This window comes from Sinocyclocheilus anshuiensis, unplaced genomic scaffold (assembly GCF_001515605.1).
Source record: "Sinocyclocheilus anshuiensis isolate Anshui unplaced genomic scaffold, SAMN03320099.WGS_v1.1 scaffold960, whole genome shotgun sequence".
NCBI lineage: Eukaryota > Metazoa > Chordata > Actinopteri > Cypriniformes > Cyprinidae > Sinocyclocheilus > Sinocyclocheilus anshuiensis.
The window spans coordinates 547284-574463 of NW_015549635.1; the positions used below are offsets into that span (position 1 = coordinate 547284).

Consider the following 27180-nt stretch of genomic DNA (forward strand, 5'->3'; position numbering starts at 1 on the left):
ATGTCACGGACACTACGTCCATGTTTTTATACAGTCTATGATTAAACCATATTAAGCATTTTCGTTATAATGGTTTCCTATGGGAAACCGTTTAACGTGCATACATAGTAGACCTATGCATCATTAAAAAGTTGTATATTAAGTTTGGTATGTCAATATCACTGTCTTGGTACAATCAAGCGTAGCGTTAGTTCTGGCAGGTCACGTTAGTCAAGCTCACATCAGCTGACCTTCAGCTGATCCCCATCTACCTATGGGACCTTAGTACAATCCTGGTAAACTTAATAAAAAAAAAATACTGGCGGGCATCATTTTGCCCATGTGACATCACATGAAAACTATGAATGCCATGATTATGCCAAGATGTATTCCAAAAACACATTGATGACAGAATATTGTATCCTCACTTCCTGTTTAAATATTATGAGACATTTTTAAATTATTGTGGGAGCAATGGGCTGTGCTTATATTTTATTTCAAGAGACATACCGTGATTGCCATAATTAAGCCAAATTCCTTTATGAGCTGAATCTGAGATTGTTCATTCTGTTCTCAAGACCTTCCATTTTCTTCCATTGTTCCATTGGTCAAATAGGTTTACACATGGCAGGGTAAGAAAGCTGATGCTTTGCATGTGGTGACTTTCACTCTTCCAGGTTATCAGTTTGGCTTGGAACACCATGGAAGAACAGATGGATCTGCCTGTCTTTGCATTTAAAAACTGGAAATTTTGTTACAAACACTGATAACTTATCTTCTGTTTTTTTTACTTTCTGATGGCTCTTTGTAAGATTTTTATCTTTAGGCTTCTTTTGTTGACAGGTTTGTGTCTAGCAGGCGGCACGGTCTCTGACAGCTTTAAAGAATGCAGTCAGTTCTTTTACATGCATACAGCACCCACAGGTATCCGAGGGGGCAATCTGAAGAGGATATGCCAACGCTATGGAGATAAACTATGTTATGCCACACTGTATGACGGCAGTCATCGACTGGCACTTTATTCGGCTTACACCTTCAAAAAGTCAGATGGACAGAGGAGGATGGACACACCCTGGATGTATGAACCACAGGTAGCAGATTACCTTAGTTTCTAAATCTTCTACATAATTGAAACAAAATAGTCTTTATTTTGACAACAGAGAAATCACCACATAACACTAATTGGTACTGTCCGTATACTTTTATTGTTCTGTCAATATGAGCTTCTATATGGATTTCTTGTTCTTTTTCCCAGCTGGTTTCTGCTGACGAAAGCGAAAACATGAGAGAGTTGCCCTCTAGTGGTGAAACCGATCAACTGCTTGAGGAGAGCCAGGCTGTGCTAGCAGACTATGTTGATGCAGTGGAGTTTGAGCGTGGCCCACTTAACCCTGACCAGCACCAGGCAGACAACCAAGATAAAGCAGCTACCTATACACTCACAAATGTGGTGCCTCAGATCACAGACTTATTAGAGGGTCCTTGGGCCGTGTATATTGATACAGTGCGCCGCCGCCTGAATAACTTCTGTCGTGGTGCTGCCTATGTGGTGACTGGGGTGACTGTATCAGGGGTGACCATCCGAAGAGGAAGAGAGGACCGCATGGCTGTCCCAAAGCACTTGTGGTCCGCTTATTGCTGTCCACGGTTTGATCGAAATTCACCCTATGATGTACGGTACATGTTTCCCACTTATGCAGCATATGCTTTGAATGAGATAGTGGGACACAGTGTTACAGAAGTGCCTTTGAAAGCTTTAGAGACCTTCCTGAAAAATCAGACAGGCATGGACAAAAGCGTGAGCATCTTTTTCAAAGACTGTCTCACAGAAAATACACATACCAATAGGAAGTGAGTGAAAGCTTCTCAACCCTGTAAAGTGTAAAGCCTTACATATGCAATAATTGTCCGAAAATTTTGTTTATTTTAAATGGAAACGTTTATTGAACCTTTAGAAAAATTATGCAATTTATATATATATATATATATATATGTGTGTGTGTGTGTGTGTGTGTGTGTGTGTGTAACAAACTGAGCAAAAAGTTTCATTAGGTTTTGATCATGCTGATATATTTTAGTGTTAAGAAGAATTTGTGAACATTAAAATTAAGCATCTGTGCAATGATAATGAATTCAAGAGCCAGTCAAGAGAATAATGTAAATAAACGAATAAAAAATAATGTCCAGTGGGTGTGGCTTGCAGCAGATGCTGGCAAGAGAGCTAAGGAAATCCAGATTTAGCTTTAGGAAACTAAGTGCTCTATGCCTGTGCTGTAATATTTTTTTATTTAAATTAAATGCAATCAGCCAAGACTACAATATACCTGAGAAGAGAATAAAGTCACCTGTCAGACTTTGTCCTACTCTTAGATGATTTCCATATTATCATGCCACACTGCAGAGCATGATGTGACTGTGTCCATGTCTTTAAATAGCTTATAGCACTGCATTTAAATATCACTTTGTTGATATAGTGTGTATATGAATGTGAATTTAAAGATGTTTTAACTGCTGAAATTGTGAACACAATTCAGTGGTGACTAATCATATAGTTACAGCCTGATCTACTGTTATTGTTGGAATGTATGTGTAAGAGTATGTGTAATTTTTTACTGAACTGAGTACAATGGTGCAACATGGAAAGATAAGCCAATTAACAGTCCATATAGCATTAGCAGTTTATTGTTCTCATATTTACATAGATTATTGAGTGTTTAATTCAGATAATCACATGCGATTGTATATTACTCAAACGTTTGTCTTAAAGTAGCATTTAGTTCAATTTAAAGTCACTGTTCTTTTCTATCACATCCTATTCTGGCTCAGGTTGCTGGCTGACCAGAAAACTATATTCACCTTTAAGGAGCCAATGAACATTCGACAAGCAGTGAGCAAATTTACCTTGCTGATTTGCATGTTGATGAGGATAATGGCACACTGAAGTTCGTCTTATCAATTTTGAAGTTGGTATTATTGTAGATCAGACTTTCCGAACATGGTTTTGCATGTACTTTGTACTCTGCATTAGAAATTCAGTGGCTCTCATTTTATTCTCCACCTACCAGTGAAGAGTCAGTCAATTTTAAAAGAGATAAAGACAGTCCATTGGAGACAGTGAAGAAACCAGCCACAGAAAAGGGAGTTTTTTTTCCTGAAATTATTTCTTGTGATACTGTCCTACCTAGGTCAGTCCAAAGAACATTTCACAAAGAAAGACAACAATTTAAACTTTTTAGGACAACATGAATCTCATGGTCTATTGCTGGTCCTGGTTTGGAACCTTGCTGATCCCACTGATGTGTTTGATATTAAGATCACAAGCCGGAGTGGTGGACGACTTCTCCCAAGTAGATCGCTGTAAGGATTTCCTTTATATGGGCACTCCACCACGAGGTTACCTCAGTACTTCCCTAAAAAAGATCTGCCAGCGCTATGTGGACAACCCTCGCTTTGTGACCCTCTACGACCCCAAAAAACACATCCCCATCTATTCAGCATACACCTTTAAGAAATCAGATGGGGAGAAACGGGTAGACATTCCCTGGATGTTTGAACCACAGGTGAGTGTGTGCTAAGAATAACATATTATATTTTCCACAATGATTTTAAGCAGCACAATAGTTTTTAACATTAATAATAATAATAATAAATGTTTTTTTAGCAAATCAGCATATTAGAATGATTTCTGAAAGATCATGTGACACTGAAGACTGGAATAATGGCCTCTGAAAATTCAGATTTGTCATCACAGGAATAAATTACACTTTAAAATATATTGAAATCAACTTTTACTAGCATTTCACAATATTTCTCTTATTTTAATCAAACCAAAGCAGCCTGGGTGAGCATAACTGAAAAACACAATCTACCACCCAAACTTTTGAATGGTTACCCGACTTTGCAATCAATCAATCAATAATATGTTTCAATACTATATATATATATATATACAGAATTTGAATGTTTCTCTCCTGAAATGTTTGAATGTGATCTGGGTATTGTAATCATTACATTTGACAAGGGTGTTTAATCTTCTTTCTCTTCATGCTCCTGGGAATCTAAATCCATCTTAATCACCTGCATTTCTCATTTTGCACAGCTGGCAACTGAGAAAGGAAGCAGTAACATGGAACCCTTTCCACAGGCTTCCTTAATGCACAAAAACTTTGAAGACACGCAGGCTGTGTTAGAAGACTACGCCGATGTGGTGCAATATGAACGCGGCCAAATTAACCCAGATGAGCATCAAGCAGACCCACTGGACAAAGCTGCCACCTACACATTAACCAATGTAGTTCCCCTGATAAGGGAGTTCAATTTTGGTCCCTGGAGCACACAGGTAGAAGTAACCCGCAAACGGCTCAACAACTATTGTCACGGAAAGGCTTATGTGATCACTGGTGTGACAACATCAGGTAATATGATTCGACGTGATAACCTAGATCGTGTCGCCATCCCAGAATTCATGTGGACAGCCTATTGCTGCACAGATTACGATCACAACGCTCCCTACTCAGAGCGGTACAAGTTTCCGGCATTCGGTGCCTACGGTCTTAATGATCGTGTGAACAACCACATGGTGGAGGTTCCCATCAAGAATCTGGAGAAGTTTCTCAAGGGCAAAATGGAGGTGGACAAGAACTTCCAGATCTTTTACAGTGACTGTGTGTCAGATGTGTAAAGATAAAATTGGATAATGAACCAATCCAAGGGGTTCATTTTCATCAGAATTGCAGATATTACATTAAGATTAATATGAAGACATTTGAATGGTAAAAGGTCATGTTTTAATTCATTGAATTGAAGGGATAGTTCAACCAAAAATTAAAATTCTGTCATCATTTACTCACCCTCATGCTGTTCCAAACCTGTATTAGTTTATTTCTTCTGTTTAACATAAAATATATTTTAAAGAATGTAGGTAACTAGTCTCCTTTGACTTCCATAGTTTTTTTTTCCATACTATGGAAGTCAATGGGAACTAGCATTTGTTTGGTTACGCACATTTTTCAAAATATCTTCTTTTGTGTTCAGCAGAAAAAATAAACTCTTTTCATTTTTGCATCAACTATCCCTTTAAGGCATTTAAACCCCCTTCATCACACATTAAAATACATAATGATTTACTTATCTTTTTCTTTGGGAAAAAGTAGTTCAAAGATACATTTTAGAGATTAACAATATATGTGCTAAATATTCCAGCGAAACAACTGAGCTTTATTTCTGGTATGATCTTTACCTTTATTAGATGTTAACATGTTGTTTAACATTCTGTAAAGCTAAAGCACATTTTGGGTAAATGAATGAGATTAAATGTAAACACAACAGTGTGACAGACATCAGTATGCTGTTAACACTTGCATGTCTCATCTGTGAAATAAATGTACAAATAAAATTCAGTGTCTACTGTACAGTCACATATTTCTGCTCATTTATCAGTTCGTTGTCATGGTTTGATATTCAAATATTGCTCTTGCTGTGACAGCTTTGAGACACATGAAAGAAATGAGCATGAATGTCAATGCCATTTTTATTTCGTTATTATTTTATTCAGTGATTGGGTGAAACAGCCACTGTCACTTCTTAGCAGTAAGAGGGAGACAAAGATTGTAGAAAGAGCACTGATCCAAAGAACCAACTGCTTTCCATGAAACCCAACCTTGACTTTGCAATGACTTTTTATCCAAGGGACAGCCGAAGTAATGAGGGTCCATAACAAGCAAATAACTCCCCCATTTACCAGTGCACACACCTAAGATCCCCTTAGAGGAATTGTCCCTGTCTCCTCCCATCATAACTGGCGACCCACGGGTAAGAAAGTGGTCATGAAGATCTTCTACAGTTTGATCAAGCTCCTTGCCATATCGCACATGCAGTATGCGGCAGGGAACATCATAGAGCTGGTCAAGAACAAGACTTGCCTCAAATGTCCCAATCCACTCCCTAGAACCCAGGAATGAATCGGGTTTGTCCCCTATTTCCACCAAAGTGTGTTGTATTTCAGAAAGACTAGGCGGGTGTCTGCGGATCACAGTGAGAGGCTGATTAAGACACAACCATGAAGCCATTGTCTGAATAGTCCTGTATCCACAACCCCAACCTCTGTCATCTTTGCCATCACAACCATAATGATAATAGAGACACTCTCCTGATATTACCGAGCATCTGTCACAGTCTGGCGACGGCTGCGGTAGTCCGTCATGGGCATTCATTACTAATATATCCTTCCGTGTTTCGTTATTGGCTGTTATCGGCGTTTGTCCACAAACTAGTCTACCCCAATCTATACACTCAGTTTTCTGTGTCCCTCTTTTTTCCGTATCTTCCATGTCAGTGCGTGTATATCAGCGCCGATAGCTAGCGTTCACATACTTAAAAACAAGGAAAAACGTGTGGTCATGACAGCTCTCTCACACACGTCCATCTCTGAAACTCTTCCCTGTGGTGTATGAGCTCGTTCTAAAACAGTTCCGCTTCAAATTCGCGATCTTTTCTGTTTTACACACATAAAAGCGTGATAATAATGGACTTTTAATTAACAACGAATAGGGTCTATAATAGGGTGACCAGACGTCCCCGTTTTCCGGGGACAGTCCCGGTTTTTCGTGTCCTGTCCCCGACTGGAACTGTCCCCGGAAATGTCCCCGTTTTACAGCGCGTTCAAAACAACGATTACTTTCACCAACAGAGGGCGCTGCTACTTTAGCCAAGAATAACTTTTTTTTTTATTGCAAGTATAAACACTTAACAATTAATGTAATAGCCAAGAAGAACTTGGGACTAGAGCAGAACGCTATTATCGTCAATGATCAAAAGAGACACACCGTTATTGGTTTCAAGGTAGTCACATACTAACTATATACATGTTAAAACAAAGTAATACTGTTTGTGTGCACTTTATAACAAGGTATAAGGTGGGATTGTTTTTGCACACAGTATTAAACATTAATCTTCATTCAACTTCCGCCGTCACGACTCCGATATGAATAATAATAATATGAATTAATATAATAATAATAAATAAATAAACTAAACAATTACACTTGCAGAAAGCACATACTTTGTGGTCAAAATTAGCCTAAAATGCAAAATAAGCCTGATTAGGGGTAGTAAAGATCCATTTCCAAAAATATTTGTTAAATACAGTTTTATTTATCATATGTTCTCATTTTTATTGTTTTTTTTTTGTTTGTTTGTGTCATAATTTTGTTATAATCCTGTTTTGATCTGTTTACTATTTTAATTTTTGGAGAATTGTAGTCCTATTAATAAACCAGGGTAAGCTTGATCCTTAAACATCATTGTAATGACTAATTATGATATTAATATTTGGAAACAAAAACAATAATAACAAAAAACATACACAAATATATTGTCCCCGTTTTCTTATTTAGTAGATTATCACATGTGAGATTTCAGTGATATTTTGATCACTGAACTAGGCAATGTCCCCGGTTTTCATTTCAGAAATCTGGTCACCTTAGTCTATAAACACAGCTCTGGGTGTTGTAGAACTAATAAGCAGGCCTACTGTTGACACCCCTGACATTTCAATTTAAACAGTTTGGATAAAAGATACACTAAAATTAGGCTAGATGTAGGCCTATGAAACTACAGATAAAAAACAGGAACGCTCCGTAGGTTTTATCCTATAAATGTAAATTGTTTAAATTGTTATTTTCTCCCAATTTATTTACGATAAAGGCTAAATCTATATCAGCCGCTTTTCCACCATCTGGGCGGCAGAACGGTTTGTAGGCGTATACTTTGCAGAACCGAACCGAAACATTCCTCACCGTAGGGGCCTACTTTAAACCGTTCGTCCCACGGGCGGAAAAGTGAATCTTTAATGAATTATGAACAACCAGTCAGCAATTACACTGAAACAACTTCTGAAAGTAAAAGCCTAACGTTAAGTGAGTGAAATGTGGAAACAGTAAATGCTGAGTTCCTTTGGTAAAGGATTGACGGCCTGATCCAAACATGCTAAACTCTGCAGGACACCGGCCCTCCAGGACCGTGTTTGGGCACCCCTGGCCTATATCCTTAGATCTATTCCACTCTGGCTTTGGAGAGCACTGCTTGCTTTGGCCAGTGCTATGAATAAGGTAAGCTACGTTCTGTTACACACTTTTATTAATTGATTATGCAATAAATGCCAACCTTGTGATCAACATTATGTGCATTGCAGTTGTTGTATTGTAATGCATCATGTTGCAACTACTGAACTGATTGTTTAAAGATTACGTGTCTTGAATAATGCTTTAGGAAATAATATATTTGACATTTTGATTGTTCCCCTTGTTGTGTGTTCTGTCGCTATCTTAAAAAAATTGATTGGAGCTTACAGTCTTTTTGTTTCTCGAAGTTGTTTCCTTATGGACAGAAACACAAATTCAGACTGCATCCTCCTCTGTCAATTTCCCATACACATGAAGATAAACAAAAACCTATGCAACCAGAGAAACAACACTGGCAGAAGTAATATCACTCTGCTAATAAAGGTTCCAAAGCAGATACAGACCCCAAAATATCTCTGGATAGACTGGATGCCATTGTCAGGGAAAAGAAAACATCCTGTATGAGTATAAACAAAGGGTTTGGTAAACAGTTTTCGACCCATTATGTAGGATTAGTCCTTGCATATTGCTATATGAGGCTTTTGCATGAGATGGCTTTTTGTTCTTTTAATCATTAAATTAAATGACTTGTTTTACATAGAAATGTCCTGTGCATTTACCATAAAAGCCTACTGTGAAATGGTAGAAAATAGAAGCTGTACAATCCAAACCAAATATTGATTTTTTAAAATAAAATGCAGGGATTAAGGTAAAATTTGATGCTTCGATAATGCTTTAAACATACGCCACCAATCATCTATTTAACATTTTCTGTGAAGTAAAAAAATAATTCCCCCAATAAATATATATTATGGTTTATTAACAGTTGGCTTTGGTGGATGGATAAGAGCCATTAAACTGAAAGGGATGTAAACCATTACTAAAACAAGGTCAAGACACAGCAGGTATAATTAAAATACAGAAAAACATCAGCATGCAAAAAACAGATCACAAGGTCAAAGAATAGACTACGATAAACAATGCATGATAAGGGATATGTGAATGCTGGCCTGAAATTGAATGTTTTGTCTTGAGATAGACAAAAGATGAACACTTAAGATCAGACAGAAATCTGGAGATGGAAGACATTCCAAAGCTATCCTAAATATCAAGCCTCTGATGTAAAATACAGTGATTAGAATGGAAAGAATAAAACCCTGTATCTAAAGAGGTCACACGGTTTGTGGGTGTGTAGTTATGATTGATGCTGGACACAAGACTGTACGGATAACTGTAGGTGAGTGGAGGTAGGCAGTGTCACACCGAATTGCACAGTTATTGCATCCAACTTTTTCTTGTTGAATCCTTTTCTGAGATTTTATTGAGAATAATTATGTGTACACTCTATTGTTTGAACATTGCATGCAAATAGTGTACAGGAATTACTAACTTAAGTGTTGCCACTTTTTAAAAATGTTTGTTGCCAAAACCTTACTAAACATGCAGGTTTAACATTTTCGTTGATGTGTAATTGTGAACATTTAAGTAATATTATGTAAGACACTTGTGACTGCATTATTGGCTTCTCTGTTAGCTTCAGCAGCTGTTTAAGTACTTCTGTCTTCATTCATGAAATGACCTCAAGATTTCTTTTTGTTTATTGGCAGGCTGTTGGTCATTCTCTGAATGGTTCAACTGTGAATGTGGCATAGTGAAATGATTAGCATGTATCTGCTGTATAAGACTGGTCAACAGCCAGAACAAGGAGTACTGATCTAACAACAATAACTATGTCAGTGGTAGCGGATTACACGCAAGCCTATTAACTCATTTTAAAATGTACACTATGTGACTTTATGCACAGCATGTTTTTGACTAATGCTCATTTGCACTAACTGAAAGCTTTGGGGAAAAAATGTCCAGAGACTATTTGACAATTGCAGGAGCAAACTAATTTATAGCATTTTATTGGGATATAATCAGCATAGCTGCACAAAAGGCAAATAATATGCATTGGGGGAAAAAATTGTTAAGCTGGTGAAAGATGGTTGTTTGATGTCGTGTGAAATGACACTGAAATTGATTGAATATACATTTTGATTATGAATCAAAAATAATGATTTAATTCTGAAATAAAGATTGTTATTCACTTTTGTTGAAGTGCCAAAGATAATGAAGATTTCTATTTCTATTGTTTCTGCTGGAGAGAGCAAAGGCCAAAGCTAGAAATATCCTTATATGGCAGTCTATCATTGTAAAGTGCAGATTTTATCAGTAAATGAAGCTCTTTCCAGTCTATTAAAATCCCAACACCTCCCAAAGAGCAGTATGATATTTATAGCTGAAGATGAAGGGGTGGGTAGCGGGTTCCAGGGCGAGAGGAAAGGGTCTTCCTGAAACAATCAGTCAGGTTGTTTAGAGCAGTAGGGCCACCAGCAGGCTGTGTGTGGGAGAACACTGCCAAATAATCTGCAGGTTTCCTCTTTTGGCCTGCAGACCCTTATCTTGAAACAGTTAGAGCTTCACTTTGCAGTACATCTCTATGTAAATTAAAGCCAGCTGAATTTTCAGCAGCCATTACTCTTAAATGTCACATGATCCTTCAGATATAATTCTAATATGTTGATTTGGTGCTCAATTATCAATTATTATTCATAGTTTTTATTATTATTGCTGCTTAATATTTTTGAGGAAACCGTACTACATTTTTTTCAAGATTCTTTGATCAATAGAAAGTTCAAAAGAACAGCATTCATTTTATATAATCGTTTGAAACATTATAAATGTCTTTACAGTCACTTTTCATCAATGTAACGTGACTTCGCTTAATGTAAAACTATTAATTTATTTTCTCTTCTTTACCCCAATCTGTGGTGAGAGTGAATGGTTGTATATTACAAAAAAAATTTAAGCAGTAAAAGCGGTTTTCAATGTTGTAAATGTTTCTTGAACACCAAATCAGCATATTAGAATGATTTCAGAAGGATCTTGTGACACTAAAAACTCGAGTAATGGCTGCTGAAAATTCAACTTTGCCATCACAAGAATAAATTATATTTTTAAATATATGAAATTGTAAGAATATTTCATAATATTACTGTTTTATTGTATTTTTTTTATCAGTTTACTTCATTTATTTGACCAAAAATAAATTACAAATTATTACCATTTGAAATAACATTTCTATTTTATTTTATTTTAATATATTTTAAAATGTGATTTATTCCTAAAATGGCAAAGCTGAATTTTCAGCAGATTTTACACCAGTCTTTATTGTCAATCTCTTGGATTACCCTTTTGCATGTGTTTCCTGCCTTGTTGCTTGTTTGGATTGTTGCCTGTGTATTGACCTGTTGCCTGTATTTTGGATTACGTTTCTGGATTGTCCCAATAAAAGCTGCATTTGGATCTCCAACCTTTCAAGTCTAGGAGCAGTACATAACAGTGTGTTCATATACCATGTATACCCTATGGAGTATAAAGAGAATCACTAACAGGGCAAACAATCCGAAAGGAAGCTTTACCCATTGAACTCACGATTATTAATTCTGGAAGCCTCTTATTCAGAAACAATAACTTCCGACAGGCCACCTTAGTGGCTCCGACCTCCCCGTCCCCTATTCTTTTATGTAAGTTTCCTGTCTTGTGGCGCGCCACTGTACCTCAAACAAGGAGCCTGATCTGGCTCTCTTTCCATTCAGGAATCAAAACAGTCATTCTCTATTTACTATGCAGATCTCCCTCTTATTCTCACTCGCTCTCTCTCCTCATCTCTGCATCACCAGCTTCTGGCTGTCTTTGTTTACTAGTATAAAGGGGAGGCTTCCTCCCACACATAACCCCTGTCTTTTTTTAATCATCCCAATTTCAATGACAGGGTCCAAGCCTTGGAGTCACTATGCCGAGACTCCCCCGCCCTCGCCCCCTCTCCAGCCATCACACATGTTCCACAGCACGTACCTTGTCTCTCTTTGCTCTCAGTTTGGCTCAAGCAGAGCAAACAGTAGTTTGATCAAACAAGGCGACAAATGATTTGGAAAGATTTAGAGCCATGACAACAGACATGGTGTCTGTAGGCAATACAGAACTTGTCTACGTGTGTGCAAACACCTTATTATTGTGGTGTTTACTAAAACAGAGGAAATAATATACAGCGATATCCAAACTGTTTTTCTAGTTTTGTGAGCTGCAGAGGCATGACATCTAACACAAAGAGTCTAAGCGATACAGAACTTGGGTGTGTGTGTGTGTGTAAACAACTTATAATTCTGATGAAACAGATGAAATATTATTCAGTGATTGTGTCTAATATCTCTTGCAAACAGGTAAAGATATTAGAAGTAAATATAGAGAGATAGATATTAAAAGTAAAACAGCAAAGAGGTTTGTGGTGATTATATTTTATAAACAAGAAAAAAATATATCTGCAGAAGCATTTAAGCAGAGAGATTTTTTTTATTGATTATCCTTAGAACTGAGAGGAGTTGGGCCTCATGAGTACATGTATACTTGGAAATAAATACATTGTACAACTGTTGCCCAAACAACCTCTATTCTGTCATCCTTCAACAAACAGACCTGCCTGAAAGAGCACGTGAAGTATACAACTGCACGTAAAAAATGTAACTTACTCAAGACTCACTACTGAAACTGACACGTAATTCAGCCTAGTATTTTTGGCTGTAAGTATTCTGGACAAAAAAAAAAGCCACACAAGTAAGCTTTGTGCCTTAGACAAAACCCATAGAGATTCTCTCTTGTGAATGCCCTCTAGAGATGTATAGATATTTTTTATTGCCTTTTATACACTCTTTGCCTTCTCAGTGACCCAGTATGTTTTCCTGGATAGACTCACTTTACCTTCCTGGATTACACTATTCTGTGCCAATTACATTTAAACACATTTGACATATGTAATATTCCTAATGCTTTTTGTCAATTTACCAGACAATATAAAGTAGTTCTGGTACATTTTCTCCTTGATTTTAGATTACACTTCAAGAGCCTGGTAAGAGTTATTGAAAGGCTATACAAAGTTCATCCATTAGTTCAACTCCAAATGGTATCCGGAACAATTTCCAGAGATTCACAATTTGGTCTACAAATAAAGTTCACTCTTAAATATCAAGGTTTTAAAAATGGTTTTTCACAGCGATGCCATAAAAGAACCATTTTGGGTTCCCCAAAGAACCTTTCATTGAATAGTTCTTAAAAAAATTTTTTTTTTTTTTCTTAGTGTAAGGAACATTTTAATTATCTAAAGAATCTTTTTCCACTACAAATAACCTTTTATGGAATGGAAAGTTTCCATGAATGTTAAAGGGTCTTCATGGAACCGTAGATGCAGACAAAGAACCTTTATGTTCCTCTAGTATTCGTGGAGAGTAATGAAAGTAAACAGATTTCACGATTCATAGTGGAGGGTGATGTTTAAGTTCCCCTACTTAATTAATATAAATATAAGAAATAAGGGTGGGTGTGGTGGGGAGATGCTGGAATATGCTGCTTATAAAGTGACAGCTATATCCTTAAAATGTGAATGACAGGATTAGATGAACCAAATGTATAACATAACTTATAACTTAAATTTAAAGTTGCAAAATAACCTCTAAATGTTGTTTTTACCTGAAAGTTACCTATTTCTACTACTTGTTTTTTTAACATCTGTGTGGATAGTTCCCCTGGAGCATCTTGGATGGTTGCAAAACTGAAGTCTCAGTCATTCGTTTGACGTACCTTGTTGGCTTAAGATCTCCAAGGTGCTAGGTAAACAGGACCTATAATTCTTGCAAATTTAAAGGTTTGCTGAATGAATATGAAGAACTGCTTCTCAAAAAAAAAAAAAAACAACAACCTGGGGTACTAAGAAGCATACAGGGATGCATAGTTGTATTGTTTAATTTCTTTGTGTTACCACCCTTGTCTGGAAGTATACAGTGGAAAATGCAGTTAAAGGATCATTGTAAATTGCCTTGAGAGGAAGCCGTGCTAACTTTTTTTGGTGCGCTATTTGCTTTGAGAAAACAGATATTATGTGAGTAACAATGAAAGACTAGTCCCTTCCAAAACAGGAAGTTGATCTGATAACTATCACGAGACTGTAATATTTTATTTTTATTTTCAAAGTCATGGATTGAAAATAAATAAATAAGCATTACGGAACCGATGAGTGCTGACAATACCTTAAAAGCTTCGGTTGCAATTAACGGGCAATAGACGAAGCTATGGACGAAACGGAGAGGATCCTGTGAGGACTAGATTCTGAGATGCAGATAACCAGTGAGTAAATTAAACGGCCTCAGCCTTTTTATCCCGCCTGAGGTTTAACATTTTGTAGCTGTTTCATGGGTGACAAGTCCATTCTCCACCTCTTTCTGAACATTGATGAGAGAGGTCCACCTTTTCTCCGTAGTCGCGGTGCGCTTTCGTGGAGTGAGGGGGAATTTACATTCATAGAAAGCTTGCCAATAGCGTGCTGCAAAGCCGAACGGATCGCAGTACGTGCTTCATGGGAAGGAACGGTGTCATTGTACTTGATCGCGTGTGCGTCCCACAGAGTACTTGGAAGCAGCGCGTAGGACTGGATGCGTCTGTGCTCCAGCCTATCCATGTCTTTTGTGCCACCAGTTTAGCTGTCCTTGCGCGATATTTGTCATATTTAATCATGTGTTTGAAAAATGCCAAGTTGTTTTGCGAATGTTTCACGGTTCAGGTAAGATAATTACGCTTTTATAAAATTGATTCTTACTGTCTCAACGTGTATTTAGCAACACAAGTGGAAAACTGTGTTTTTGTTGTTTTGTCGAGTAAAATTCGTGCAATGAATAGCAAGCAATACGTTAAACGTTTACTAACTTGGGACGAGAGGCAAAATGCAAATTGCCACAAATCATATTATTTTGACTACGAAAGGGCAAAAGGGTGTTTTGGGGCAATTTATCTCTGCAATTATAATAGTGCATTTAGAAATCAAAACTAATCAATTAATTTAAAACTCTGATTCCCATAGTGATCAATCACATCACTTTTTATTATTATTTTTTAAATCAGAAAACAGGTATTATTCACATAGGAAGTCAGGGGGATTATTTTGAGCTCTCAGCATTACTAGCTTGCAATCTATTTGTGTTGGACTTTCCCATGCATGACCTGGCATCTTTATTAAGCATGTTTTACATGACTGTACTGAGAGCTGACTCATTGTAAAATTGCTGCATCATCGAAAGCTGACAATGGACTAGCAAATTCTGTTCTGAAAATGAGACAGTGACTTTGCAGAAAGAAAGAACAAAACTCAAACGCAGATCATGGGATGATCACAAATGGCTTCTCCAGAGATTTTTCCTGTAAGAAATAAAGAATGCTATGAGAATTATTGTAGATCAGGTTTAATTGTAGTTTCCTGTTGAGCTCTTCTTTGTTGTGTTAAAGCTTCAGTGAATTCCTATAGCCAAAATACACTTATTGCTGTTTTAATGATGTAGTGTATATGTTCACATTCAAATTATACATGCTAAAATGTATCAAAGTTATACTTTTAGAGTCAATGTCCTTGGTTTTATAGAAGGTTAGACTTGCCCCTGTGACAGTGCTCTCTCTTACAAGGCAAAAAAATAGACACTAGTTGTTGGCATTTAATGTTGGCACTTTCTCTGTTACCTTTAACATTAGCTAAGATCCTAACTTCAAGCCCTTAAACTCATAGACACTCAAATGTAGTTGGCTGTTCCCTCTGCTGGAGAGTAAGGCATGGGATATAGTCTCTCCCCCTCTTCCTATCATTTACTCATTCAGAGGGGTAAGGTCAAGTGTATGTGTTTGTGCAAGGTTATGTAGAGTTAGCACATGCTTCATTGAATGACTTTGAGGTTGATTCTCTTAAAATCAACATACTGCCTCAAGACTGTTTGAATCTGAGACCCTGCAAGTGAATAATTACGTTTATTGTCTTTTCATTGCCTAATTGTTGTAATTCAAGAAGTATGAAAACATAATCAACTTCAATTCTTTTATTGTCTAAAAGTCTTTAGTATATGAAAATAAATAACATTTTAACTGAGCAAGCATACATACAATTGATCAAAAGTGACAGTAACGACTTCTTACATTGTTGCAGAAATTTTCAATTTCACAAAAATGGATATTTGTGTTACACGAAATATCCTGAAAAAAATGTATCACAATCTATACAAAAATATTATTAGCACAGCTGTTTTTAAACTGTGATAATAATAAGAAACGCACTAAATCAGCGTTTTTACAATGATGTTTGAAGGATCATGTGACACTGAAGACTGGTGTAATGGCTGCTGAAAATTAAACTTTGTCATCTCATCACAGGAATAAATTACATTTTAAAATATATTAACAAAGAAATTGTAATAATATTTCACAATAGATTTTTTTTTGCTAATAAATGCAGTCTTGGTGAGCATTAAAGACTTCTTTCAAAAAATAAAAAAAATCTCATTGATGCCCAAACTTTTGAACGGAAGTATAACTACAACAAATGTATCTATGGGTGAAGGTAACAGCATCCATGCATGGTGGTCTCTAAGTGACCTTGTAGTAGCTGGGTCACTGTAACTGAATGAGAGATGGAGGGCTGCCTAAAATAAATAGAGCTCTATGCTCATATTTTTAAGTGTAGGAGGCCACACTTAATTAAATTTTGTGACTGCAAAATGCTGGAGTCTTGGTCAGAAAAAATATAGGTCTAGTTCCTGGAAAAGCTGCTAGAGATGGTCTGATTACATGGTGGACGTGCATTCTGTAGCATTCAGACAGTTCTTGATTTTTCATTGGGTCATGGTGTCAACAGAACTTCTGTTGCCTTCGTGACAAGACACCACTCTTTGCCAAGATCAGCAGTAAAGTGATTTGTCAAGCTGAGGCTAAAAGAGGAATCACATCCTTTCTTATCTCAAAGTCTGAAGAAAATTCTGATCATTGATATTCTACTCTAAATTTTGACCCAACCTGGAGTTCTTCATAACATGTGCTTAACATCAGAGCATCTCCAGAGGGTACATCTGCTTTGATAATAGTCCTAGTGCGTCATCATAGCCCGCTAAAGCTGAAAGACTGCATTCAAAATTTTCCAACAAGTAAATGCAAGAATATCACATGACTAGTTACATAGGATGAATACTTATCATGCAGTACTTATCTGCCCTAAAGTACACCAGCAGTACAGATGTAGAACCTCATGGCTTAGGAAGCAATAGGAAAAGATTAGAATTACCATTTGTTGCCACTGCAAATATGTATTTTTATCGTTTCATTTTTGCTTGAACTCCGACGTTAGGTTTCACACAGTCTGACACGCATGTGATAGAGGATTAGATGGTGCAGACCAGACATACACAAACACTCTTTCTGTGTAATCTGTCTCTTTATTCCAGAAAGACAGAAGATTCAGCATTGTGTGGGTGTGTCTCCATTGTTTCGTGTGTTGTCTTTTTCTTAATGAATAGAATTGTATTTATTTATTTGCTTCTCAGATGCTTCTTATATAAATCTTGTTCTTTTTTCCAGGTCATAATGCTGGTATGATTGTTTTTTTGATTATCTTATTTATTGGCTTGTTTACCTAGTTTTTTACAGTCATTGATTTATTTGTCTTGACAGAGAATGCAATCAAATGGCTATTTACAGCATGCACATCATAAAAATCGATCCCATTTACAAATAAAGACATGTAGAGCAAGAAGCAACAGAGTGACACTTGATCTGGAAGTCATAAAGTATAAAGGCCCGTTCATACCAAAGACGATAACTATGAAGTTTTAATAATGGCTTTATTCTGTGAGTATAGGGATGTTCACACCACATCTCTAACAATAATGACAGAAGAATGATACAGTTGGAATCACTTTCAGAATGAATTTTCCAGCAGATGAATGATAAGAACTTTGACAGCCAATCAGAATCCATCTTGCAGCTTGAGCATTTAAAGCAGCATATGACATAACTGAAGCATGCCCTTATAATAAAGAGAACATTATCATGCACTGGTGTGGACATTTAATATAGTTATTGTTATAGTTATCTTTATTGCTGTTCTTGATGTGAATGGGCCTGAAGACAAATGAAAATGGATGGCTGCTTAAACAGATGGGGTGGTTGAGTTCCGTTTTCTGTTCATCCATTGACTAGGAAAGGTCTGGTTCAGGAGCCAGATGAGTAGAAGTACTTCATATAAATACAAAATCACTTCCTATATTTCTTTACTAAAATGTAGCAGTGCACCACCTTGTGGCAAGTCTTGTTACCATGTGCTAATAGCACATTTGCTTTAATCTCTTTAAGACAGTCAGTTGGGTTCATTGCAGTTTTTATAAATTACAGAGCAGTGGAGCAATGTAATTGCCACATAAAAACTATAGTGAAGATATTTAACACAGACTCAGTGAACAATTTGCACAGAATATGAAACATCTGGGTATTCTTCTTCACTCTCTTAAAATATGTTGTTGACCAGTCGCTTGTGTTTTTCCTCATTTGTAAGTTGCTTTGAATAAACGCCTTTTCTAAATCCATAGATGTAATGAAGTAAATGTCAGTAAATTGCAAACAATAAATTAGACTGTATTTTACACAGTTATGGATGTATACACTAAGTGGCGTTATGTGTTGTATTCAGTGAGTATATACACCTGTAGTTATTTAATAATGTCAAACTAATATTAAATCCATCACAACCCATGTTATTAAACATAAAGCATAGTTAACCTTTAATCACACTAACTTAATATTTGTTCATTTATTACAATTCAAAGTAATTTTACTGGTTTTATTAATTAAACTTTAAATTTTTAATATTAAACTATTTTATGCATGATACTGTAAATTACGCTCACCTTTTAATTTGTATGATATTGTTAATATTTGTTTCTCTTATATTTGCTCTCCTGGTACAGTTTTGCTTTGTCTGCTTATTATATTGCTTGTTTAAGAGTCTTGAAGTCACTGCTGGTGTCCGTATAACAATGACTATGGCAGGAAGGGGATTTAGAGAGTGGGTTATATTAAATCTGACAGCCTATGGAAAGAAACTGTTCAGGATTCTGGTTGTTCTGGCTAGTGCTGCTAGTCTTTGTTAGATAGCAGAGGTGTAAAACTGGTGTTTAGTTTTTAATCTCATCCAAAGATTGAGTTAGTTTTAAACTGATCTTCATTTGTTCTGTGTCTGCCAGGACTCTTTGCCTTACTGCTGATGGTGCTGGAGTGGACCCGTCCAGGCCTGTCCTCCCCATTACGCCCCATCTGCGACCTGCGCGTCCTAGACCATTTCATTAAGGAGGCATGGGATGCAGAGGCTGCTTTGGTGAGTGACATGCACATGATGGCTGAAGCTGTGATTTTATAAACACTTTTAATTGGAATTCTAAGGCCTTCAGTTTCTTGAATTTCATCTATGCCATTGCAAACATCTTTGCAATGTCAGGTTAAAGATGACACGTGTTCTTCTCATGTGCTCCCTCTAGCTGTTTTTGAACACTAGATAATGTCCTGTGTGAACAACTCCTGAAATAATTCTCACTGAACATCACATGACTCTGAACTGAATTCAGCAGTGACAATTGTCTTCTGCTTTATAGCTGATTTGAATTTGTTTCATAATCGATACTGTTATTATTGAAATGAATTGAATCAACACTGACCTGACTTGAGATGAATAATGACACTGCTGCTTCTGTAGAGCTGTTTATAGATGACTTAAGCTTGTTTCATAATTTGATGAAGCAATACTGAACTAAAGTGAGCTGAATAATTATTCTATTGTCTATTTAGAGCTGCTTTACAGCTGAAATTGTATTTCATTTCATTGATTCACTGATATCATATTTCAAGTTTGCAACATTAATACTGTTAGTTTCTTGTGTAGTACTATGAAGCTGCTTTGAATCTCTATTGTGTATAGTGCTATATTAATAAATGTGACTTGAATTTTTCTGCAATCACAGAGAGCTTGTAAGGATGCTTGCAGCGTTGCAACAAACTTCACTGTTCCTCTGACCAGAGTAGATTTTGATGTCTGGGAAGCGATGAATGTAAGTTTTCCTGCATATTCCTGTTGTAGAGGTTATAATATAATATAGACGGTACCCAAATTAATACCACATGGTTAACACATTTAGTATTAACATTCCTTTATGAATATATTCTGTGTGTCACTTCAGATAGAGGAGCAAGCTCAAGAGGTCCAGTCAGGCATACATGTGCTGAATGAGGCCATCAGCTCACTACAGGCATCTAATCAGACTGATGTGCTACAGTCCCACATAGATGCCAGTATTAGCAACATTGCCAGCATCAGACAAGTGCTGCGAAGTCTCAGCATACCGGTGAGTTACACAGGTCCCTTGGGGAACGTTTCAAATAATATTTCAACATACAAATTGCCGTTCAAAAGTTTGGGACCTGTGAGGTTTTTAAAAGTCTTTATAGAAGTCTTTTATGCTCACCAGGGCTGCATTTATTTGATCAAAATTATAATAAAAAGTCATAATAATAAATGTTATTACAGTTTAATATAACTGTTTATTTTTATGTTATTTATTCCTGTGATGGCAAAGCTGAATTTCTAGCAGTTATTTCTCCAGTCTTCAGTGTCACATGATCCTTCAGAATCATTCTCGTATGCTGATTTGCTGCTCAAGTAACATTTATCAATGTTGAAAACAGTGGAAACCGTGATTTTTCTTCTAGTTTCTTTGTTGAAAAAAAGTTAAAAAGAACAATTACTTGAAATAGATGTCTTTTGAAAAAAATTAATGTGTCCTTGCTGAATAAAATTTAATTTCAAAACAACAAATTCTTACTGACCAAACTTTTGAACCGTAGTGTAAATTGTGAAATTATATTATTCATTAGCATAATGTTAAGAAAATACACTTAGAACTGAATTAATATGTATTTGGCAGACCCTTTTATCCAAGCAATTGTACACTCAAGCTGTTCATTACATTCAATATACTATACATACTGTCACGTAATGTCCAAAGAATACAAAGATGAATATAAAGCAATACAAATTAATAAATAACTCACTCGAGACAGTTGTGTATAACACAAACAATACCAGACTAAATCAAGAGTGAGACGGAGCAACATAAATACAAGGCAAATGAGGGAACTAATGAATAACACCTTTGATGATTAAATGAATTTCCATGACAACAAAAGAGTGGCAGGAAAACTGAATAAAAAAACAGACAGAAAACAAACTAAAAGTCCATGAAGAATCTAAAAGAACATAATTGTGACAGTACACCCCCTCTGGCAAGGCGTGACCTCGCGTTGTAACAAATGAGAAGAGGGTTGGATGGAGGGGGTTTTAGAGTTGGACGAGGATGTGGTGGAGGGCTGGTGATAGCATGGAGAACAAAGGAGCCTGGCCTGATGATGGGCAGAGCAGTGACCGGTGGCAGACGACGACAAGACCCCTGCGGCTAAGATGGAGAATGCCTACTGCCCAGGACCCAGAGAGATGCCGGTGTATCAGCCCCCAGCGGAGTGAGAGGGAGGAGCCATGGTGGAGGTAAGGCTGATGACAGCAGGGGGCCGACTGATGGAGACGAGGCCAATGGAAGAGGAGCCCAGGGCGGAGACGGAGCCGAAGAGCCAGGGTGACTCCATGGGTCCGGAGGGCCAAGGCAGAGTCGACGGCTCCTGTGACTGAGGTGGAGGCAGGGAGCTGGAGCAACTGTGGACCCAGGAGGATCTGTAGGGAAGGAGGAGCCCGACAGAGCCAGAGGGATGGAGGGACGAGGCAAAGCCAGAGGAATGGAATCCCATAGCAAAGGAGGGTCGACGACTAACTAAGGTGAAGCCAGAAGGACGAGGGAGCCCGATGAAGCCAGTGAGATGATGGGCCATGGTGGAGACGAAGAAGCAAGGATCCAAGGTGGAGCTGATGGGTCGAAGGGCCGAGGTGGAGTCCAGGAGTCGGAGGCTGGAGTTGGAGACAGCGGATCCTCACGCCGAGGCAGAGCTGGAGAAAGAAGCCCCGAGGCGAGACAAGGCTCCAGGATGGTGCTGACTGAGGGTGAGCTAAGGTGCTTACAGGAACCAGCGGAGACAGGGCAGCAGAACTGGCAGAAATATAGAGATGAGGTGATAGAGGAAGGCTGGAAGGGAACACAGGAGACTCCATACTCCACTAATACTCCCTCCGGCACGTGCAGTGTTGCAGGCTCACACACCTGGTCAGACTCTGGTTAATCAGCTCTGGCTTCAGGGCGATGACAGGCTCAGTCGCTTCTTCTCACGCTGGCTCTTCAGTCGCGGTGGGCTCTGGCAGACGCTCCATGCAGCGTGTTGATGGTTGGCTGGGCTGTGGGACTGGCGGTGCTCTGGATCAGGGAAAGATGCTCTCCAGACACCTAATGACGGCCTCCTTCCAGTCAAGTCCTGTTGTGTCTGGGAGGTCTACGGGATAATGGTAATTCGTCCCAATCCAGAGCAGTCTGATATTCTGTCACAATGTCCAAGGAAGACGTAGATGAATATAAAGCAATACAAAGTTTAATAAATTACTCAGAAGATCTGCCACATGCAAGACAGTTGTGTATAATGCCGGGTTCAGACTACACAATATTTTTGTCGGTCACGATAGTCACTGTGTCAGATTACACGATTTTGACTCCTAAAATCTTGTCGTGGACAAGAAACATGTCAGACTACACGTTGCTTCCCGACCATTCATTGTTAAAGCCCGTCGTTAAAGACGGCATGCGTGATGTCATCGAGAAGGCGGAACTAGCGACTGACTTCCGAAAACAAGAATGTAAACATTGCTGAAGCGCTTCCACTATAGTTTGCCAGCATTTTTCTTTCTTTGTTCTGCCATGGTAGTCCCTCGATGACACATCATACAGGCAGGAGTACTGTTGCCACAGCTCCACGAACATTCCTCCATCTCATAATTCCACCTAGCAGCACCATCATCTCTCTTTCGTTTTGCCATGTTTGAAACCTGTGTATGAAAGAGCTTCTGTGCTGCTATTGGTCAACGTCACCAATGTGACAGAACACGTCGTGGACGACGAAAAAAAAAAATAAACATGCTAGCCTTTCTGTCATGAAGCATCGCAGACACGGAATCGGTTGTCGTCCACTATGACACACTACACGTGCAGAAACGATGGAATCTTGCGTCCCGACGCCCATTGTCGTTTACGAATCCCCACGACACCCTATGTCAAGCAAATCGTGGCAAAATCGGGCTAAAATCGTGGTCTGAACTGGGCATAACACAAACGATACCAGACAAAATCAAGAGTGAGACAGAGCAACATAAATACAAGGCAAATTAGGGATCTAATGAATAACACCTGTGATGATTAAATGAATTTCCATGACAACTAAAGAGTGGCAGGAAAACTGAACAAGGAAGATAGGAACCTAGAGAAAAACTAAAAGTCCATGATGATGAAACTAAAAGAACATAGTTTTGACATTCATTACATCAGCTAATCTGTTGTCTGGGAATCAAATCCTGTGACCTTGGCATTGCTAGCATCATGTTCAACCACTCAAGCTACAGGAACAGGAAAATGGATGTTATGCTAATCAAGAGCAGTATGCTACAAACTTATGTCAACTTCAGGAAGAGAACATGTTTGTCACTGTATGGTGATTGTGTAATTGTGTCGTAGTGCTAAAACAAACAGCGGCTATGCGACTACATTCTAAAAAAAATAGGGTCCAATATACAGCGCCAATATGAAGGAATTTTTCACAGGTGTTTTTGCCATATTTTGAAATTATGCATTGTATTGTATTATGTTTAAGGGTTAAAGGAATAGTTCACTCAAAAATGAAAATTTGCTGAAAATGTACTCACCCTCAGCCCATCCAAGATATCAATGACTTTGTTTCTTCATTGGAACAGATTTGGAAAAATGTAGCTTTACATCACATGCTCACCAATGGATCCTCTGCAGTGAATGGGTGCCATCAGAATGAGAGTTCAAACAGATGATCACAATACTCCACAAGTAATCATCAATTAACAATTTAATGAAAAAAAGTGGAAAGCAACAAATCCAGTGTTTTAAGCATAATCCATAATAAGGCTTCCTCCAGTAAAAATGTCCATCCTCTGTTGTCCTCTCACATCAAAATGCACCAACATATTTGTTTAGAACTTTTTGGACTGTTTTCACTTGTAAACTGTATTTGATCTGTGCATATTTCTCTCCTGATTCAGACGTGACGACTCTTTGACCGGAGAAAGCAATATTATAGGTAGATGACTCGTATTTTAGCTGGAAGCAATGGTTTGAAGTTAAAAACTTAAATCTTAATAAAGAATTATTTATTTAAGTTTATTACAAAACATTTACACAAGACATTCATTGGTGGACTGGATTACTTGTGGATTATTGTGATGTTTTTATCAGCTTTTTTAATTCATTCTGATGGCACCCATTCACTGCAGAAGATCCATTGGTGAGCAAGTGATGGAATGCTAAATTTCTCCAAATCTGTTCTGATGAAGAAACAAACTCATTTACATCTTGGATGGTCTGAGGGTGAGTACATATTCAGAAAATGTTCATTTTTAAAATGAAAGGAAATGCCCTGAAACTTAATGGAAAATGTTCCATTAAAGTACAAGTACTTTTTTAGTTTTTTTACAGATTTTTTTCTTACAGCTAATAAAAATGTAAAAGCATGAATTATGTGTGTCTAAAACATAAAGCTGTTACAGACTATTAGTTGCACTGCATATTTACTCTTTAACTCATTTCCCTGTCTCTCAGGAATATGTACCTCCAACCAGTGGTGGAGAAGACAAAGAGATGCAGAAAGTATCCTCAATCTCAGAGCTGTTTCAGGTCCACATCAACTTCCTGAGGGGAAAAGTGCGTCTTCTGCTCGCCAATGCACCTGTCTGCCATCAAGGTGTCAGCTGATAGACAATTCTGGGCAAGGGCCAAACTAATTGGAGCTCCTCATATCAGGAGGCAGGATATGGGCTATTACAAAGGATATGTCGCCGAAGTTTGAATGACTGGGAGTCATAGCACTTGGAAAGATTTACTCACAAAGGGAAAAGAAGACATCCCCTCAGAATGCTAAGCGCCCCCTATGGCTGTCTACTCTTTGTGTGTTGAGCATTTGCAAACTCATCTGCGTTACCTGGCTAAATCAACCAGATGTGAACATAAAACTTAAAGAAATCACTCCTCTTACCCAATATGACTGATGGCACTTGCCCAGCTCAACTGGGAAGGTTTATCTGGGATTCTTTAAAATTGTTTTGTATTGCTTATGAAATTGTCATTATTTATATAGATGATATATTTCTTAGAGCTGGAATCACTGGCTTTTGCAGATTCTTTTCTGAAGCTGTTCAAGTGAAGACCTCTCTTCGGCCTCAAGCACCTCCAAACTTTGAAATGTTGATAGAGTAAACTATTTATCAATATTAATTATGCACTGTAGGTTTTATATTCATATCAGTGTTAAGTGTATGTGTGTCTGTATGTGTGTGACTTTTGTGAATGCTGCAGGGAATGTTTCAAGCATCAGGGGAGGAAGGTTGTAATGCTGGATTCTTACGGGTCAGTTGGGGTGAACAGGAAGCAGGACTAGATTGCTTCTTGTGTCTGGGGAATGGGAAGCTTTCGTGAGACCTGATGAGGCTGTGTTGGCTCCTGTCTGAATTACGCGGTCTTGTGCAGATAACGCCGCTGCCAGGAAAAATATTGATTAGTGTGTGTAGTTACGAACATCCTGGCCTGCTTCCACTTCACGCACGATGCTGCATATTTGCCTATGGGAAATGATTGTAAGGTTGACATCTTGTTTCTCTTTTTCTGTATAACTTGTTTGTGTTTTTCGTAAATAGCCAGTTTTTGTTTTTACATCTGTCAGTCAGTCTCTGTCTAAATGCAACAAAGTATGTTTGTAGATGTTTTTTCCTGTTATTTTGCCGTTGTGTGGTTCTTTCATCACATTGTTGTTTGGTATTCAAATACAAAGTATTATTCTTAGCTAAAAAAATAGAACTGTAAAAACAAGGAGAGAGGAAGTTTTTCTTCTTGTCTTATGAAGCATCTCTGCTGAGAATGTCAATACACTGCTCGCAATTCTGTAAATACATGTGATTCCAATGTGAATTTTCGAAGAATTAGATGTGAAAACAAGTACTTTTTTTTAGATATGAGAGAGAGAACTAGGCATACATTATGCCTAAGGCTTAACCGGATTATAAAATAAGTACTGCATTTTTGTCACGTTTCCACTGAAGGAATTTAGTCACACCACTAAATATTTTTGAACACTCCTTTGTGTCATTCATTTTCACCATACTTACCACCAATATTTCTGTTCTTTTAGTTTGGTCAAGAATGGCTGGACAAACATTTCGATCCAGTTTACTTATTGAAAGAAGATCTGATCTATTACTGATCAGCCATCAGACGTCAACCCTCTGACAAACCAGGCTCATCTTTGAGTAATATTTAAGATGAGCTGTTCATCCCAACCTTGCTAACATGCCATCTCCATTTCCCACACGTTAGGTAATATATATTGCAATTATTATGACATTTGTGCCCCATGTTATAGCCACAGACTTGAGATCAGCGATATGCAGTTTAGCAGGTGAAAGCAGAACCTTGTCAAATCTGTCATTATTACCCAAGTAGTTTACAGAGGTATTATTTTTATTCTTAAATTATGTTGTTGTTAAATATATTTATAATCATATAATTTAATGTTTATTAAAGCATTTACTATTATTATTATTATTACTATGAAATAAAATAAATTATCCTTAAAATAGGCTATAACTATACAGGTGCATCTCAATAATTTAGAATGTCGTGGAAAAGTTCATTTATTTCAGTAATTCAACTCAAATTGTGAAACTCGTGTATTAAATAAATTCAATGCACACCGACTGAAGTAGTTTAAGTCTTTGGTTCTTTTAATTGTGATGATTTTGGCTCACATTTAACAAAAACCCACCAATTCACTATCTCAACAAATTAGAATATGGTGACATGCCAATCAGCTAATCAACTCAAAACGCCTGCAAAGGTTTCCTGAGCCTTCAAAATGGTCTCTTTTGGTTTGGTTCACTAGGCTACACAATCATGGGGAAGACTGCTGATCTGAC

General features: G+C 37.6%; 3 protein-coding genes and 1 pseudogene across 3 annotated transcripts; 3 read left to right on the forward strand and 1 right to left on the reverse strand.

Moving 5' to 3' along the window:
• Positions 1-603: 603 nt before the first annotated feature.
• LOC107659707 (endonuclease domain-containing 1 protein-like) lies at positions 604-1834 on the forward strand (annotated as a pseudogene).
• A 1387-nt stretch (positions 1835-3221) lies between these two features.
• On the forward strand, positions 3222-4660 carry LOC107659717 (endonuclease domain-containing 1 protein-like). Its single transcript, XM_016448740.1, has 2 exons — positions 3222-3539; positions 4079-4660. Exons 1-2 carry the CDS (start codon positions 3222-3224, stop codon positions 4658-4660), a joined length of 900 nt encoding a protein of 299 aa, XP_016304226.1.
• Positions 4661-5499: 839 nt separating this feature from the next.
• On the reverse strand, positions 5500-6504 carry LOC107659714 (ufm1-specific protease 1-like). The gene has a single exon (XM_016448736.1). The coding sequence runs from the start codon at positions 6306-6308 to the stop codon at positions 5556-5558; it is 753 nt and encodes a 250-aa protein (XP_016304222.1). The 5' UTR covers positions 6309-6504; the 3' UTR covers positions 5500-5555.
• Positions 6505-14595: 8091 nt separating this feature from the next.
• LOC107659733 (erythropoietin) lies at positions 14596-26060 on the forward strand. The gene is made up of 5 exons (XM_016448764.1): positions 14596-14751; positions 19238-19368; positions 20009-20095; positions 20225-20389; positions 24815-26060. The coding sequence occupies exons 1-5, from the start codon at positions 14736-14738 to the stop codon at positions 24965-24967; spliced, it is 552 nt and encodes a 183-aa protein (XP_016304250.1). The 5' UTR covers positions 14596-14735; the 3' UTR covers positions 24968-26060.
• The last annotated feature ends 1120 nt before the right edge of the window (positions 26061-27180 follow it).

Bases quoted from the DNA above. Each gene is read 5' to 3' on its own strand.
- LOC107659733 (XM_016448764.1), top strand. The intron at 19,369-20,008 runs GTGAGTGACATG...CTGCAATCACAG, and splicing joins GGGATGCAGAGGCTGCTTTG to AGAGCTTGTAAGGATGCTTG. The intron at 20,390-24,814 runs GTGAGTTACACA...CCTGTCTCTCAG, and splicing joins TGCGAAGTCTCAGCATACCG to GAATATGTACCTCCAACCAG.
- LOC107659717 (XM_016448740.1), top strand. From the start codon at position 3,222: ATGAATCTCATGGTCTATTGCTGGTCCTGGTTTGGAACCTTGCTGATC. The intron at 3,540-4,078 runs GTGAGTGTGTGC...CATTTTGCACAG, and splicing joins CCTGGATGTTTGAACCACAG to CTGGCAACTGAGAAAGGAAG.
- LOC107659714 (XM_016448736.1), bottom strand. From the start codon at position 6,308: ATGGAAGATACGGAAAAAAGAGGGACACAGAAAACTGAGTGTATAGAT.